Here is a 15,222-nt window from a genome sequence, read left to right on the forward strand (position 1 = left end):
CTCCATGCTCCCTCCCAGGCCCCTTCCCCTTGGCTCCAAGGGAGCATTTTCTGCAGAGAAGGGGGCCCCTGAACACTGTTAGGATTAGAGGGGGCTCCAGTTTGGTTCCTGTCATCCCTGAGATGGGGTATCTGTGTCCCTCTCCCTGGATTGGAGGCTTGGGGCTGCCCTGCATAGTGGGATCATTCTCCCTCCCCCCATCCTCTTCTGCATAGAGCTCTACACAAACACAAACACATTTATCCCAACGTTCAGGTTCTCTCTCACCCTGCCCCACCCACAACCAAGACCAACAGAGAAGAGGCAGGTTGTCCCTCCACCACCCGCCCCCTGAGGTGTGGGCGTGGGCTGGGTCTCCAGGCAGCCAGAGGCCCCGAGAGAAGCAGAGAAGCGCTCAGATATACACCGTCCTGCTGAGTGCCTTAGGTGGCCCCTGCCAGTCTGGCAGGCACCCCTGGCCCCTCTGCCCAGCACCACCGACGTCTGATGCCCTGCGATGCCCACACCCAACACCTCTGTGCCCCCGCCTGCTTTCTGGGTCAACACCTCTGGAGGCAGTGTGCTGAGTGCTGATGAAGATATGATGCCTGTTGGATTCCTAGCCCTGAGGGTTGCCCTGGCCTATGGGCTCGTGGGGGACATCGGCTTGCTGGGAAATTTGGCCGGACTCTGGGTTCTGGGTAACTGCGCTCGGCGAGCCCCCTGCCCACCGACACTTTTGTCTTTAAACTAGCTTTGGCAGACCTGGGGCTGGCACTCACTCTCCCCTTCTAGGCAGCCGAGGCGGCACTGGACTTCCACTGGCCCTTCGGAGGTGCCCTCTGCAAAATGGTCCTGACAGCCACCGTCCTCAACATCTACACCAGCATCTTCTTCATCACGGCGCTGAGTGTTGCCCAATACTGGGTGGTGGCCATGGCTGCAGGACCCGGCACCCACCTCTCACTCTTCTGGGCCCGTGTGGCCACCCTGGCCGTGTGGGTGGCAGCTGCCCTGGTGACGGTGCCCACGGCTGTCTTTGGGGCCAAGGGCGAGGTGACTGGCATGCATCTGTGTCTGCTGCGCTTCCCCAGCAGGTATCGGCTAGGGGCCTACCAGCTGCAGAGGGTGGTCCTGGCCTTTATGGTGCCACTGGGCATCACCACCACCAGCTACCTGCTGTTCCTGGCCTTCCTGCGGCTGCGGCAACGGCAGGACAGCAGAGTCGTGGCCCGCTCCGTCCACATCCTTCTGGCCTCCTTCTTCCTCTGCTAGTTCCCCAACCACGTGGTCCCTCTTTGGGGTGTCCTGGTGAAGTCTGACCTGGTGCCCTGGGACAGCACTTTCTACACCATCCATACCTATGTCTTCCGCATCACTACCTGCCTGGCACACAGCAACAGCTGTCTCAACCCCATGCTGTACTGCTTCCTAAGGCGGGAGCCCCGGTAGGCCCTGGCAGACACCTTCAGGGATCTGTGAGCAAGGCTGTGGCCCCAGGGGCGGGGCTGGGTAGAACAGGTGGCCCTAAAGGAGGTGGGCAGGCGGTGGATGGAGAGCACCCCTTGGGAGGGTGGCCCTTCTACCAGGCTTACCCACCTGGACAAAGGGACACCTGGGTGAAGGGGGCAAGGTAAACCCCCTCCTCTTCACGGGGATCCACGCATCCTAGGGAGAGAGAGGTTGGCCTCTCTGCCACGATGCAAGGCCCTCAGGGAAAGTCTGATCTTTGATCCCCAGCTCTGGCTATGGGGGAACAGGGAGGCTGGGACCCAGGTCAGGGCTGGGTATGACCAAGTGGAAGTCTCCACATGGAGATGGGAATGATGAGTACCTGAGAATAAACCTCTGGAGCATACACAGTGTCTGCACCTTTCATCTCAGTTCCACCTCCAGGTCAAGGTGGCCAAAAGGATTCTTTGCCCCATTTCTGCCTTCTGTGAGAATTCCCAGGAAAATTTCCCTAAGGGTTCTAGACTAATTGGGTCATAGGTCATGCCTATCCCCCTCTATCCCCTCCACCCTCCCTCCCTCACCTCAAATGGGGTGTACCCTTGTCCTTCTCTGGTGCTGGGGCCAAATATGCCCTTCTCCTCTGGCCACCTCTACCTTCTTACCATCTCATTAGTGTCTACAGAAACTTGCTGCCCACAGACACCTCAGCAACAAAAGCTGTGGTTCTCCCTGCTGTGTGTGGGGTCTTGCTGGATCCCTAGCTCCAGCCAAGCCCGGGGTGCAAACCCGTTTCTGGCTGGGCGTACCCGTGTGTCTCTCCCTAAATCAGGATTTGGAGGGAGAAGTGAGGATAAGGACAAGCCAAGGGTGTGTGTGGGGCACAGGGAGGCAAGAGATGCGGGAGGGGGTTGGGAGAAGAGGCGGCTGAATGTGCAGCCAGAGGAGTGCGAACCACAGAATATGGTGCTACTCTTCCTCCTCCCCCGAGGGCTTAGCTCAGAGCAACACCTCAGGTGTCAGAACACCTGGATTCACATCCTAGGTCTGACACTAACCAGCTGAGGGACCTCGGTAAGTTACTTTACTTCTCTGTACCTGTTTTCTCAATTTAAAATGGGCTGTTAAGGATGTAACAGTGCCTGAAATAGAGTTTTACGTATTATTCTTACACCCCATGTAAAATGGAGACAGAAGAAAAAAGGAAGAAATAAGGGGGCAACTGGGAGACAGGGACAAGGAGCCATAAAGGTCTTGTCTGGAATTTTTACATGCTCTGGAGTGAAAGTTTTACATAAGGAACTGAATGAGGGGTTGGCCCCTCAGGCCCCTCTTGAAGCTGTGCACTCCAGGGTAGCGGGGTTCCCCTTTGCTTTCTGTATCCATAGATACCCAGCAATGATAAATGCTAGCCATCAGAAGGGACTTTCCAGGGGGGAGCCCCTGGGAAGGAGGGAGGTGGCAGAGGGAAAATGGGGTGGAGCTCCCACTGCCATTGCCCCAGCCCAAGGTCTGACTTGTCTTGAACCCAGCTGGGCACGGTGCCTCCTGAGTGCGTGGAGCCCCCTCTGGAGGGGGCACCGCCTGCACCAGCTCCATCCAGTTGCTGAACAGGAGAGGCTCGAAAGAGCCGCCTAATTCACACCATATTAAGCAATGCTAAAGAGATTTAATTAGCCTCTTGATGTTTAATTTCCTTTCTTTGATAATGTTTAAACGGTTCCAAAATCCACATCTATTCCCAGCCAGTTCAGGATGGAAAATCCTCCACCACTCAAGTGCCCCTCTTCCCACCCCCTGCAGCTCCTCTGATGGCCCTGCTGGGGCTCGGGATATTGGCTCCTCTGGGAGCATCGCTGCTTTATGGGACCCGGAGGTAAATATTGACAAAGTTTAAACAGATCCAAGTCAGAGGTGAATGAATGCATGCAGACCCACCCTTTGGGATGGGAGAGGGAGGGGAGGGTGCAATGGAAAGGAGGCATTGCTGTGGCAAGAAGCTGGGCCCTGGCTCCCTGGAGCTCAAGCCACAGAGCTCTGAAACTGCCAACAGGGTAGACAGAGAGTAAGACTGAGTTTCCAAAAATGGGAATAGAGAGGGGACAACGGACAGAATGGGAAAGACGTGAGAGAGGGACTAATCTCAGAGGAACTACCATGTCAGAGACATGTGTGTCTTGTTTTGGGATCAAGGATGAGGAGGGGGTTTCAGTCCAGGGGCGGCAGGAGGGACAGAGCAGCTCTCCTGTGAGCTGTGGGCTTCTCGGAACCCACGCTCTGGGCTCTGCGTCCCCAGGTTTCCGTTACCCTCTTGACCTGCATCCTTCACTGGATCTGTAAGAACGCTGGAGGCACCTGCATTCCCTTTCCTGGTGGTCTTTGGATGCTAACATCCCCCTGCTCTGCCTTTACAGCTTTGGGTCCCAGCTGCTTCCCGCTGACGTGGCAGACAGCTGCTGAGCCATGGGCCATCGTGTTGGAAACTTTGGAGCTCTGGTGTTTTTCAGCAGAGTAGCCGAGGAGGGGAAGTGGAGGACTGCAGCTAGGCGGGCTGGCCCTTTCCTGGCTCCTCTGCACCCAGGTTTCCCTGTCTATGAAATGAAAACAATTCCTACCTCACAGATTCCATTATGGATGAGAAGGCACCTTGTCAAGGCCAGATGCTGATGGATGAGAATGACAGGAGTGGAGGGTGCTGGCTGCTCCCCCAAGCCTGCCCCCCACCCCAGGTGATTTCAGTTCCGCTTTCTAGCTGAGGTCATGAGCCCCATCCTTCCCATCTTACCCCATGGGCTCCAACAGAGGTCTGTGCACTGTGCCAGCATTTATACAACTCTAGACTCTCTCACCCCTCCCCCTACAGCCCCAGAGCAGGGTATTAACCAGAAACAGGAAGCAAAAAATTAACCAAAAACAAGAACTGAAACCTACTTAATCTCTCACTGCCTCTCAAAATGGCAAAGAGCAAATGAGCAGCTCTTATGAGGGAAACCTTCTTAAAAAGGTTAAACCAGGGCTCTGGCACTGTGAAGAACAAGGGCAGAGTGAGGGCTGAACCTGAACATGAATGACTCTGGGGAGAGGCTAACAGGAGCTGTGATGAAAGGGAGGGAAGGGGGCAAGAGGCTGATGCAATTCCTGAGCATGGCATGCAAATGAGATGAAAACAAGTTTTTTAATGTTGGAACCTCCAACAGCCACTGGAACCTAAGTGTCCCTTCATTATTATCCTTGTATTTGTGAGCGTCAAAGATGACAGCAAAAAAAAGGTTGGCAGCAGTTTCTTTTGTTAGCGCCCCCTGTCTTCAGGGAGGCAGTCACCCTTCCTGGGAGAGGAAGAGGCTCCTTTTGGAGGAACACACGTCATTGCCTGGCTCTCCCCCTCACCAGCACCCTCAGAACTGGCAGACATTAACAGACAGTACTTCCTGGGGTTCCAGGACTTTAATTTTCCCTGTTTTATCTTTTTTTTCCCTTTCTTTTTTTTTTTTTTTCTTTCCTTTTTTTTTTTTTTTTTAACAATCAAATTTGCAGAAAACTGGCTGGGGCTGGCAGGCACTGGGCGGGGGGAGGTCCATTGAAAAATCCCCCAAATTCACGCAGAGGTTTCAGGTCATGGTTGCTGAGGTGGGGGATGAGGTCAGGGTTTGTAGAGATTTCCCAACTCACCCAAGAACTGTTTGGCCAAATGGCTGGGGAAGAGGTCAAAATGGGTCCCCCAGTACTATAGATGAGTGGAGAAGTCATTGTTCCCCCCATCCCTCAAGTTCTTCCGAGATGTAGAGATAGAAGGCTGCGATTTCTAATTGCCTACAATCTTCTCTTAAAAATATAAAACACGTGCAGTTGGCTTTGGTACAAAAAAGAAAACAACAACAACAAAGAAACATTCTGGTCCCTGTGAGTTTTTCCCCTCACCCCCCAACCCCCCTTTACGGCCACCTCAACCTGTATTCCATCAACTCTAGGAAGCCAGGTTATCTCCCTGGGGTTTCCATAGAAGACAGATAGAAGGGAGAACAGCAGTAAGAGGTTGAGGGGAAGGGGAGAGGGACATGGCCCTGACCACAGCCCTTCCTGAAGGGGCAGTAGGGTCTTATGGCTGCAGCCTCTCCTCAAAGATGGGTGTTGCTCAGGAGGGGTGCTAGAACCCAGCAGCTGCATGGTTGAGCCTGAATGAACCCCAGTAGTGTTAAAGGACAAGGCCCCCTGATCCCTATGGCTTGGTTCCCATGTCCCTGGTCCTCTAAATCTCCCCTCTCCCTCCATAACTAATAAACAATAAATAAATAAATTTTCCTAAAGTAGAGGGAAAAAGGCATGAAAAATTGGCATCTGCAGTGTAGCTTCTGGATGCCACCAGGGGGCACTGTGGCCTAATACCCCCAGCTTCCTAAATGGCGCCCCCCGCCCCCGTGTCCAAGGATCCCAAGAGCTGGCAAGGACAATCAGCAGTTCTTTCAAATGTTCCCTCGTCATTGGCAGATTGGAGTCCCCAGGTTTGCCTCCCTCAGTAATGTTCTTCAGGGGGACATGGGGTGGGGGGAGGGGCCCCCTTAGCTCTCTGAAGCTACAGGCTCCCCGTCACGGCTCTCAGTCTCTTCCGGGATGTCCTGCATTCGGGTGAAGTCTGAAGGAGGACGGGGCAAAGTTAGTGAGTGAACAGATGCTCCCGTGATCTACTGAACCGCTACACTGACGCCTCCCCGTCTGTGGGCTGAGGAGCTCAGAGAGCTGTGAGGGAGGGCAGAGGTCTGTAATCCTTGGGTGAGGGGAAAACCTCTGTCAACAAAGTAAGGTATCCACACCTAGGTACTTGTTAAGTATATGGAGACACAATTTGATTAATAAAATACAAAATATGTCAAGATTAGTATTACATGAAGTCACAGTAGCTTTGGGTTATTTTGTATTTCCTGAACCAACTATAAGAACTTGGAGGTCTTTGAAATTTTTTTACTTTGGAAATCTATTTCTGCTTGAAAAGGTTGGGAATCATGGACTTACTGGAGCAGAGACCCCTACATTCTTTGCTTCCTAGAGTCCAACTTCCTGTCTACCAGGAGGCAAAACAGGAAGCGCTCTGTGCCCCTCCCAAGAGTTACTGTAGACCTCAGTGGTTGGTTAGGGACCATCCTAAATGTTCCCGTGCTTTAGGATGCAGGCTCCTTTTGGAAACCACAGCCCAAGGGTCTGTACCCAGGTTACATCCCATTTCCATTCCATGTCTCCACCAGGATCTCACCTCGTGGACTATGGGGCGGAGACAGACGGCTGCTACCTTCCTCCTCGCTGCCGGTGTCGGGGTCACTGCTATCTTGCAGCCGCTCATCGGGGCTGCCCAGCTCCTGCCTCTCTCGATCCTCAAAGGGTCGATGGACGGAGCGAATAGTCACAGGCAAATCTAGGCGGTCGTGGCCTCGGCTGGGCTGTGGACAGCAGGCCAGAAAAGCAGGAGGCCACGGAATGAGCAGTGTGAAGACTCAACTCTCAGCACCTCTACCACTGACTGATTTCTTTCCGCACCCATTGCAACTGTTCAGTCCTCCCATCAGTATCCTATATCCTTCAAGTCTGATGCCTGATGTCATTTGGCCTCAAATCTCCAATTCCTTTCTGGTTCTCTCATGGACCCTGATGTCCACCCTGATGTCAGTTCACTACTTCAAGCTTCCTTACCTGTGGGGGGGTGAAACTCAAGTACAGGGCATCGCCTGCAGGGAGGCTACGCCGCCTCGGATCCAGAGGCCGCCGGGCCCAGGGGGCCTCAGCCGGGAGTGGTTCTGTGTGGCCCAAGGCGGCCAGCTGCCTGCGAGCCTCTTCGGCCTCCCGCTCCAGCAGGGCGCGGGCCTGCTCGCTCTCTCGGAGCCGGGCTTCCAGGCTGCCAGCCTCCGTCGCCCGCTCTTCGCCGAGGCGTCGGCAGCGCCGTAGCTCCTCTTGCAGCAGCGTGTGTTGCCGCTGCAGCAATGCCAGTTCCGTAGCCTGCTTTTCAGGAGCCACAGGGGCAGCCCCGGCTCTGCCAGCCTCCCCATCCCGGGAGTTGGCTCGGGTCAGCTTCTCCCGCCGCTCGGGGCCCTCAGGGAACCGGGCTTCCATCAAAGTGTCCTGCTGGGCCACAGCCGCCTGCGGGTGGAATGGAGACAGAGGGGTGTATCAGGACCCTGTTTCTTCTACCCCTCACCCTCACTCCCCAGGGCCCAGGTCATGATTCCTGGAGAGCTCGAACCGGGAAGGCTTAGGAAGGCCTGTTAGGATGATTCTGTCCCACCTAAATGGGTAGCTCGGGTCTGGCTCCTCCCCTTCCCACCCTAGCCCTTGCCCCACTGACCTGTAGGCCATGTAGAAGTCCATAGAGATTGACCAATCGCTGCAACGCTTCCTGAGGACAGAGGAGAGAGTAGGAATAGAGTCCAAGCTTCAGGATGGGAGAACTGCCCAGAAGTTGAATAAGTGTGGGCGTGGGACAATAAGACTGCAGGTACTTTGAGGTGTACACGCCCCCTCCCAACTCCAAACTGGACTCTAAATTCTCAGATGAGAGTACCCCTCCTTCAGTCTCCTATATCATCACATTCCCATCTCACCTCCTGGGGAGATCTCAGCTGATTTCCATTTCGATCCTGCAGAAACGGGCAAGGATGGGGAATCAGCAGACACACAAGTCCCTGGTGCCCGTCCCTGATAGCTCTGAGTCAAGGATCTATAGGGCAGCTGTCCCTTTCCCTCCCTCTAGCCAAGTCCTGACACCTCCTGAAACCCACCTTCTGGCTGGAGTCTGAGTCAGCTCTGCAGAGCTCAATGGAGCCATTGAAGGTTCTGGCCTCACCATCTGTTGAGAAGGGGAAAAGGATGGGCCGAACCACTTCGCCAGCACCCCGATACTACTTGGTCCCTGGTACCACCCCATTCTCTTTAACCCCTCCCACGTGCTACCTTGGTCCCCTGCCCTGGCACTCACTGGCAGTGACTCCTGGACTCGTGTTACCACCGCTGTCCGGTTCCATGGACAGGGTTGGTTCCCGGGGTGTCAAGAGCAGCTCCACTCCAGGCCCCACCAGCAGGTCTTTCAGGCCCTCCACTGCGGGGAAAGAAGAGGTGAGGACAGGAGCAACAGAGAATCCTGCGGGGGATGGGAGGGGATGCCATTCACTCAGTACACGGAACATGCGGGCATCTAGAGGAATGCCCCCTGCACATGTAGTGGGGTCTCACTGCCACCACCACATACAAGGCAAAGGTCATTAAAGGTCCCAAGGGGCAGCACAAGTACGTGCAGGATGAGAGGTGTCAAACAGCAGCAAGGACCATCTTCCCCCACAAACAACAGGCACTCAGGGGAGTTATGGCCTATGGGGCTGACATCCCCCTTGTCTGTGTGTGTCCAGGTCTAGCCACGGGTCCATATTTTGTGATGGTGAGTGGATGAGTCTGGACTCTTCCCTAGGAGCCCCCTCACCCTCACGGATGGCATCCTGCAGCAGCCGCTCGCCACGAGGGGACTCGAGGGACTCAGAGCGGAAAAGCCCCCTGGGCAGGGTGGGCAGCGGCATCCCGCTGCCGCCATCCTCTTCCACCTGGAAGTGGGTCATCTCAGCAAACAGCCCAACCTTCTCCTGCAGCAGCTCCACCAGTGCCCGGTCTTTCTGCTGCAGCTCCACTGTGGATGAGAAACAGGTGAGCACCCGGAAGAGCCAGTAATGTAGGGGCAGCTCCAGGGGTCAGGGGCCAGGCCTGGGCAGAGTGGCAGGACTTAATTTTGGTTTTTTGGCATATATGAAAAAGAAAATAACTTTTTTTGGGGAAAAGTAACACATGTACTTTCGTTTTAAAAACAAAAGTAAAACAATATGTGGCAGGGACTGCAGGCTGTCCACCAGTTCCCATTCTCCCCACCTTCCTTTAATAAGAGAAGGTGTGCAAGTTTCATCTGGGCACACGGCTGCCCAGTTACACTCGACTTCCCAGCCTGGCTTGCAGCTAGGCATTGCCACGTGACTAAATTCTGGCCAACAGATGTGACAGTCTTCCAGATCTGCCCTTAAAAAAAATCGGTATAAACTCTCCTTGTTCTTCACCCCCTCCTTGCTAGCTGGGATGCAGATGTGATAGCAGGAGCTGGAGCAGTGATGGAGACACAGACATAGAGGACCTAGAGATGGGGAATCTTCACGTTGAAGAGGGCAGAACTGCACAACTACCCTGCACTTCCCACTTCTGGACTGTTATGTGGAGAGAAATAACCTACCTCGTGTAACCGACTGATTTTTGTTAATCTTTTTGTATAGCAGTTAGATCATACCCCAACTAATATAAGGCCTTATAGTAAAAAAGTAAGTTACAATCTTAACTCTGTTATTCCTACTTTCCCTGCCCAGAGGAAGCCACAGTAATAGTATCTTATCTTCCTAGAGATATTGCACACACATATACAAAATACGTATGACCTGTATCTATCTCCAATATTTTCACGCCAGTGGTAGCATATACTTTACAGTGTTTTCAACCTTGCTCTTTTCGCTTAACAATATATTTTGGTTATGGATCTACATCAGCCCTCATAGAGCCATCTCACTTTTTAGACAGTATTCCACTGTGTGGATACGTCATAAATTATTTAAACAAACCCTGTGGGTGGACTTACTCTTGATACGCCGCAGGTAAGCCTCATCCTCTGTCTCAATCAGGGGGAAGTCCTCCCTGGATGGGCATCTGGAGAGATAACAGGTTGGGTGGGGTTTGGGGAAGGAAGTCAGGTTACACACCAGGAATCTGCCTACCCTCCTTCCCAAATGTGCTCTATTTCTCCCTGGTAAGCCTCATCAGCTCCACGCCCTGGCTTCATCCACTCTTGACCCTCTCCTTTTCCTGGCACTGATCATCTGCATCTACTGGTCTGTACCTCTCCAAAGGTCACCTGGAGAGGTAGCATAGTGCAGAGGGACAGCTACAGTTTTTGGCATCAAGCACCCTGGGCTCAAATCCTGGCTCCACAATTTACCAGGTGGTAACCTCTTTATTTCCTCATGTGAGAAATGGGGATAATATCTTCCTCACAGGTTTTCCGTGAGGATTAAAGGAAATAATGTACCACTGCTTTGAACACGGCAGAAGCTCAATAAATCAATTATAATGAATAATATTATTTTTGCAACTACAAATACTAATATTATTAATAAAAAGGGCACTATAGATCTATGGCCAACGGGACAGGTACTTTGCCTTGTTTTCCTAGAATTGGTAATTTCATACTTTGCACACATTTCTGAAAAATTTGTTCAAAGTCTTAACTGCAGAAGTAAAAAAAAAAAAAAAAGGTTTACATAATATAAAGTAGAGAAGAACCCATTCTCTAAAAGCTAAAAAAAAAACTCATAGGACTTCCCTAGTGGCACAGTGGTTAAGAATTCGCCTGCCAATGCAGGGGACATGGGTTTGAGCCCTGGTCCGGGAAGATCCCACATGCCGCAGAGCAACTAAATCCGTGCGTCACAACTACTGAGCCTGCGCTCTAGAGCCCGCGAGCCACAACTACTGAGCCCGTGCACTGCAACTACTGAAGCCCGTGTGCCTAGAATCTGAGCTCTGCAACAAGAGAAGCCACTGTGATGAGAAGCCTGTGCACCGCAACGAAGAGCAGCCCCTACTCGCGGCAACTAGAGAAAGCCTGCACGCAGCAACAAAGACCTAAACCAGCCAAAAATAAATAAATTAAAAAAATATTAAATTACTAAAAAAAAAGACATAAACATCTTAACTGAATTTATTCTTCAGGCATAATCTTTGAGAATCCATTTTCAACATTTAATATGCACTTTACTTTTTTTCATCACAACAGACACACAGTTGACTGCCTCAAATCTAATGTGTGTCCAACAGAAGCCAAAGATCTGCTGCTTTAGCACATGAAATGATTTCCTTCTTGCCTCTGTTGTATGGAGTTTGAGTTTTGCTCCTCTTACCACTAGTATCAATGCTTTCAGTACCCTCTTTTTCATTTATTTTTAGAAAATGAAGGTAAAAGACAGTACAATCCAAATGATGGCCCACTGCCTACAGACTAAGATGTTAATGGAGGTGAAACTGTACTGCTGGCTGGCAGGTATGCCAGAATGTGACAGCTTAAAGTATTCCTTTGGCTTGTCAGCTCTTGCTGCATTTGGAAGGTGGTTGCGGTCGTCATCATATAAAGTGCGACTTTACAGGACAGTAGAACATAGATGACATTTCCTGCCTTGGGCCATCTTGTCTCTCCCCTGGCCTCTGCCTCTACCTCTGAACCCTGGGTTCCATTCCCTGGGAGTGCTGTGGCCTGGGGCCTGAAACTGCAGGTACTGTGAGGCCATACACACACTCACACTCGCACGCTCTGCTGAATGACGCGGATCCAGGTGCTCCGGTCATCCCGGGATGCCGTGTGGACCTCATACATCTCAGGGGGTGCCGCGCTGATCAGAAACATCCCTTTCTCCTGGTTGGCGATGTCCCGCACAATTAGATTCTGCAGTGACACCACCGAGGGCTTGTCCTGCCAGTCAGGGGAAAGGAAGGATTAAAGCTGGGAATCCTGACCCCTGGATATTTGAGTCTTCAGTCCTTCTGGAATACCCAAAGGATTGAAGAGTCAGCTGAGAATACAAGTTAAGAACCCAGGCTGCCAGCCAGACAGGACTTAGAAACGCCTGTGACCCTTGACAATTTAATTAACTTTAAGCTTTACTTTCCTCATCTACAAAAAGAGGATAATAAAGGGCCTTCCTGACAGGTGTAAAAGTGCCTGCATACAGTAACAATTTGTCTTGGCTGTTCTTATTTCTCCTTATTATATTATAGTAATGGCTACAATAACAGCTGTTTGACCCTGGAGGATTCCAGGGTTCTTCCAGGCTGGGGTAAGAAAGCAAGAAGGGCCTCAACACTTGTCTGTGCTGAGGAAGAAGAAGGTAGAAGGTCTCACCAGGGCAGGAAAGATGTACTTCTGGTCCTTCTCCTGGAGAAATACCAGCACATCTGTCATCAGCAGCATGAGCACATCTGGCAGGAGGATAAAGGCAGGACAGTCAGCATTATAGAGTGTCTGAGCAGCTGTTTCTCTTTCTCAAGGACCAGGTCTACCCCATTAGGTTAGAGCTCCTGTTTCCCCTCTTCCTGACCTCTCTCCCTCTGGTTGCTTTCTCCACTTTTGCAGACCTCCCACCTCTCCCATTCTTATAGCTCAGAAATGGGGGGTAAATGCATGTGCCATCAGATAAATCAGCTTCTTGGGCTAGAGGTGCCCATAAGCGATCACCCAATGCCTTTGGAGAAAACCCTCTTTATCCGATGAATGCGGGTTTCTTAACCTAGGGTCTACAGACCCCCTAGGATGTCTACTGTTGGGCTTCAGAGGCTCTGCAAATCCTCTGAAGTTGCATAAGCAACTTTACATATTAATATATCACATGTGTATTCTTCTGTGTGAAAGGGTCCAGAATTTTTGTGAGGGTAAAAGGATTCCCAGAGCCTTTCAGTTCCACGTTGAAAAACTAACATAAGACCTTTTTGGATATTTGGTCTAAGCTGCCCCCCACCCCAGCATATTGCCACTTCTCATTTTGTGCTCCACAGGGAGGAGAACAGTTGGGTTCCTTAGCCATCTCTCCCACCACTGAACAATCCCAATCTCCTTCAACCCCAGCAGGCCCTGCTTTCATTTTCCTTCTCTGCCCCACCTTCCAGGCTCTCAGATCCTAAGAGGTCCTATGCTTTAAGACTTAAGGGGAAATAAAGGTCAAGCCCAAGAAAGTTGGATGTCACAGTCGAGAAGACACACACTTACCCTTTGCCCTTGGAGATCTTTCTAAGTTGTGGGCACAGAGAAGGGGAGGGCTTTCAGAAATAAAGCTCTCCACCCTTGCTATTTTTAACCCCCCCATGCTTTATATTCTTAGCTTCGGCGTGGGAGGGATGGGAAGGAGAGAAAGGGATGAAGGAAAGTGGCTGGTGAAGCCTGCAATACTCAAGCTTATGAAGTGGGGATTTCATGACACAGGACAGAAGTGCAGGCAGGCTCTGGCCTCAGGTAGCACAGTATACTCCTGCCCCTCATTCCTCACCCCCATAGCGAACGTCTGCAACTCTCTTGTCTTGATTTAGGTAGGAAAGCATTGGCCAGTGCAGTCTGGGAAGAGAGCCTGGGAAAGAGTGCCCCAGCCCAACATGCCCCACCCCCTTTTCTCTTCTCCACTCAGCCCGCCCTTCGCTGGGCTCCACCCCCTCCCGTGGGCCTTCCCTAGCTGTGTTCCCAAAGCTCCTGCCCATTCCCCAGCCCTGGTGGCTGGGATTCCAGCTGGAAGAACCAACTACCCTGATCTTGTCCTCTGATCCTGGAATTGCTCTGTTTTCTTCATCAAAACCAGTAGCTTTCTGGGCATGTGAGAACCAAAGAAATGAATAAATACTGACAAGGAAGTCCTTGTATCGCCCGTGAAATCCAGAATTCAGACTTTTGTCGCAACAGAGACCACATATTTTCCTCCCACTGGGTCTCACCCTGGGTAGAGGGCTGCATTAAAAGAGGTCCTAAGGGCTGGGATGCTTCTCCTGCTTTATGTCTGACCGCGGACTCTTGCCTGGCCTGCCAAGCTGACCACTGACCTTTGAAGCGCCCAGTAGCTGTCTTCCAGAGCAGGCAGCCATCGTGGATGAGCTTGCGCCGCAGAAGCTCCTCTCGGCCAAAAGGGCCCTTGCCAGGCACCGGGGCCTGGGCCCGAGGGTCCATACGGTTGTAGATCTCCTGCAGGCGGGCCCCTTTCTCCAGCTCGTGCACATCCTGGTCTACGTTGGACAGCAGCTCCTTCACCAGCCCCAGTGCCGTCGTCAGGTCCTGGCGCTCCTCCTCGATCCCTGACCGGGGGTCAGCATGAGGGAGGGATGGCTCAGCCAATCTTCAAACCAGCCCCAATTCCCACCAATCTCGATTCCCACCTTCAGAGGCTGCCCAGCATTGCACATCTGACCCTATCCCTCCCCTTGGTTATCCCGAGCCATTTCTCACCCCAGACAGCCCTCTCCCACCTTCCTCCCTCCCAGGCTCTTCCTCTCACCGTGGGAATGCTGCAGGATCCGGTTGATGAGCACCGGGTACTTGGTGATACGCTGAGTCACCAGGAGGATGCACTCCTGTACACCATGCCGCTTCAGCACGGCCGAGCGGGTCACCTTCTACAAGAGCAGAGGAGGGCTCAGGGCCAGAGTGGGGCCCGAGGGGAGGGCAACAGAAAGAACGCTGGAGCGTTCTTGGAGCCTAAGCCCTGGTGCCAGCCCTAACTTGGCCATTTACCTCACACCGGTCGGCATAGGTGACCCAGTCTGGAAAATGGGGACGAGAAGGTCACAGGTTTATTGTGAGGACCAAAGTAGCAAAAGCACTTGCTCTACTGCTATGAGGGGCTGCTGATGGGATCCACAAGCGGATGTGTCCACAAGGGTTGGGCCACTAGAGGAGGCTGAGTGTGGGTCCTGGAGAGGTCTGCTCACCCGGATGAACTGCTGGAAGCGTTTGTCTCGGGCATATAGCTCCTTATAGAGCTTTAAGGCCTTGGTGTGGCGGCTACAGAACTCCGAGTAGGTCTTCCGCATCTGCTCTGCGCTGGGACCTGAGAACTAGAAGTTGGGGGAGCAGGGCTGGGTCAGCATTTCCCTCAAAGCCACATCTCATCCCCAACACCCTCGGGCCTCCCACCAAATAGGCGGGCTTCCTGCCTCTCCAGCCCTCTCTGGCTCCACCCCCTAGAGTTTGATGAAATGATGAGG

The 15,222-nt window shown here is 52.5% G+C and overlaps 2 protein-coding genes across 6 annotated transcripts in view; one reads left to right on the plus strand and one right to left on the minus strand.

Annotated features, from left to right (window-relative positions):
- Positions 1 to 496: 496 nt before the first annotated feature.
- On the plus strand, positions 497 to 1,782 carry RXFP4 (relaxin family peptide/INSL5 receptor 4; the record flags this gene model as incomplete). Its single annotated transcript, XM_079930801.1, is given in 6 exon segments — positions 497 to 701; positions 704 to 771; positions 775 to 1,251; positions 1,255 to 1,428; positions 1,432 to 1,458; positions 1,462 to 1,782. Coding segments are annotated over 6 exon segments (1,092 nt in total). The 3' UTR covers positions 1,603 to 1,782.
- Positions 1,783 to 2,077: 295 nt separating this feature from the next.
- ARHGEF2 (Rho/Rac guanine nucleotide exchange factor 2) overlaps positions 2,078 to 15,222 on the minus strand; it is a 44,475-nt gene continuing 31,330 nt past the window's right edge. For all 5 annotated transcript variants that reach the window (XM_079899980.1, XM_079899979.1, XM_079899983.1 and 2 more), the window contains 14 exons: positions 14,947 to 15,072; positions 14,514 to 14,631; positions 14,065 to 14,313; positions 12,386 to 12,462; positions 11,787 to 11,956; positions 10,073 to 10,140; positions 8,888 to 9,088; positions 8,390 to 8,509; positions 8,193 to 8,260; positions 8,016 to 8,051; positions 7,760 to 7,810; positions 7,111 to 7,554; positions 6,677 to 6,860; positions 2,078 to 6,061 (listed from right to left, as the gene is read on the minus strand). In XM_079899980.1, coding sequence (XP_079756106.1) covers positions 5,988 to 6,061; positions 6,677 to 6,860; positions 7,111 to 7,554; positions 7,760 to 7,810; positions 8,016 to 8,051; positions 8,193 to 8,260; positions 8,390 to 8,509; positions 8,888 to 9,088; positions 10,073 to 10,140; positions 11,787 to 11,956; positions 12,386 to 12,462; positions 14,065 to 14,313; positions 14,514 to 14,631; positions 14,947 to 15,072 — 1,986 coding nt within the window. In that variant the 3' untranslated portion in view covers positions 2,078 to 5,987. The remainder of the gene's footprint in view (positions 6,062 to 6,676; positions 6,861 to 7,110; positions 7,555 to 7,759; positions 7,811 to 8,015; positions 8,052 to 8,192; positions 8,261 to 8,389; positions 8,510 to 8,887; positions 9,089 to 10,072; positions 10,141 to 11,786; positions 11,957 to 12,385; positions 12,463 to 14,064; positions 14,314 to 14,513; positions 14,632 to 14,946; positions 15,073 to 15,222) is intronic.

Source organism: Stenella coeruleoalba (assembly GCF_951394435.1).
Source record: "Stenella coeruleoalba genome assembly, chromosome: 1".
Classification (NCBI taxonomy): domain Eukaryota; kingdom Metazoa; phylum Chordata; class Mammalia; order Artiodactyla; family Delphinidae; genus Stenella; species Stenella coeruleoalba.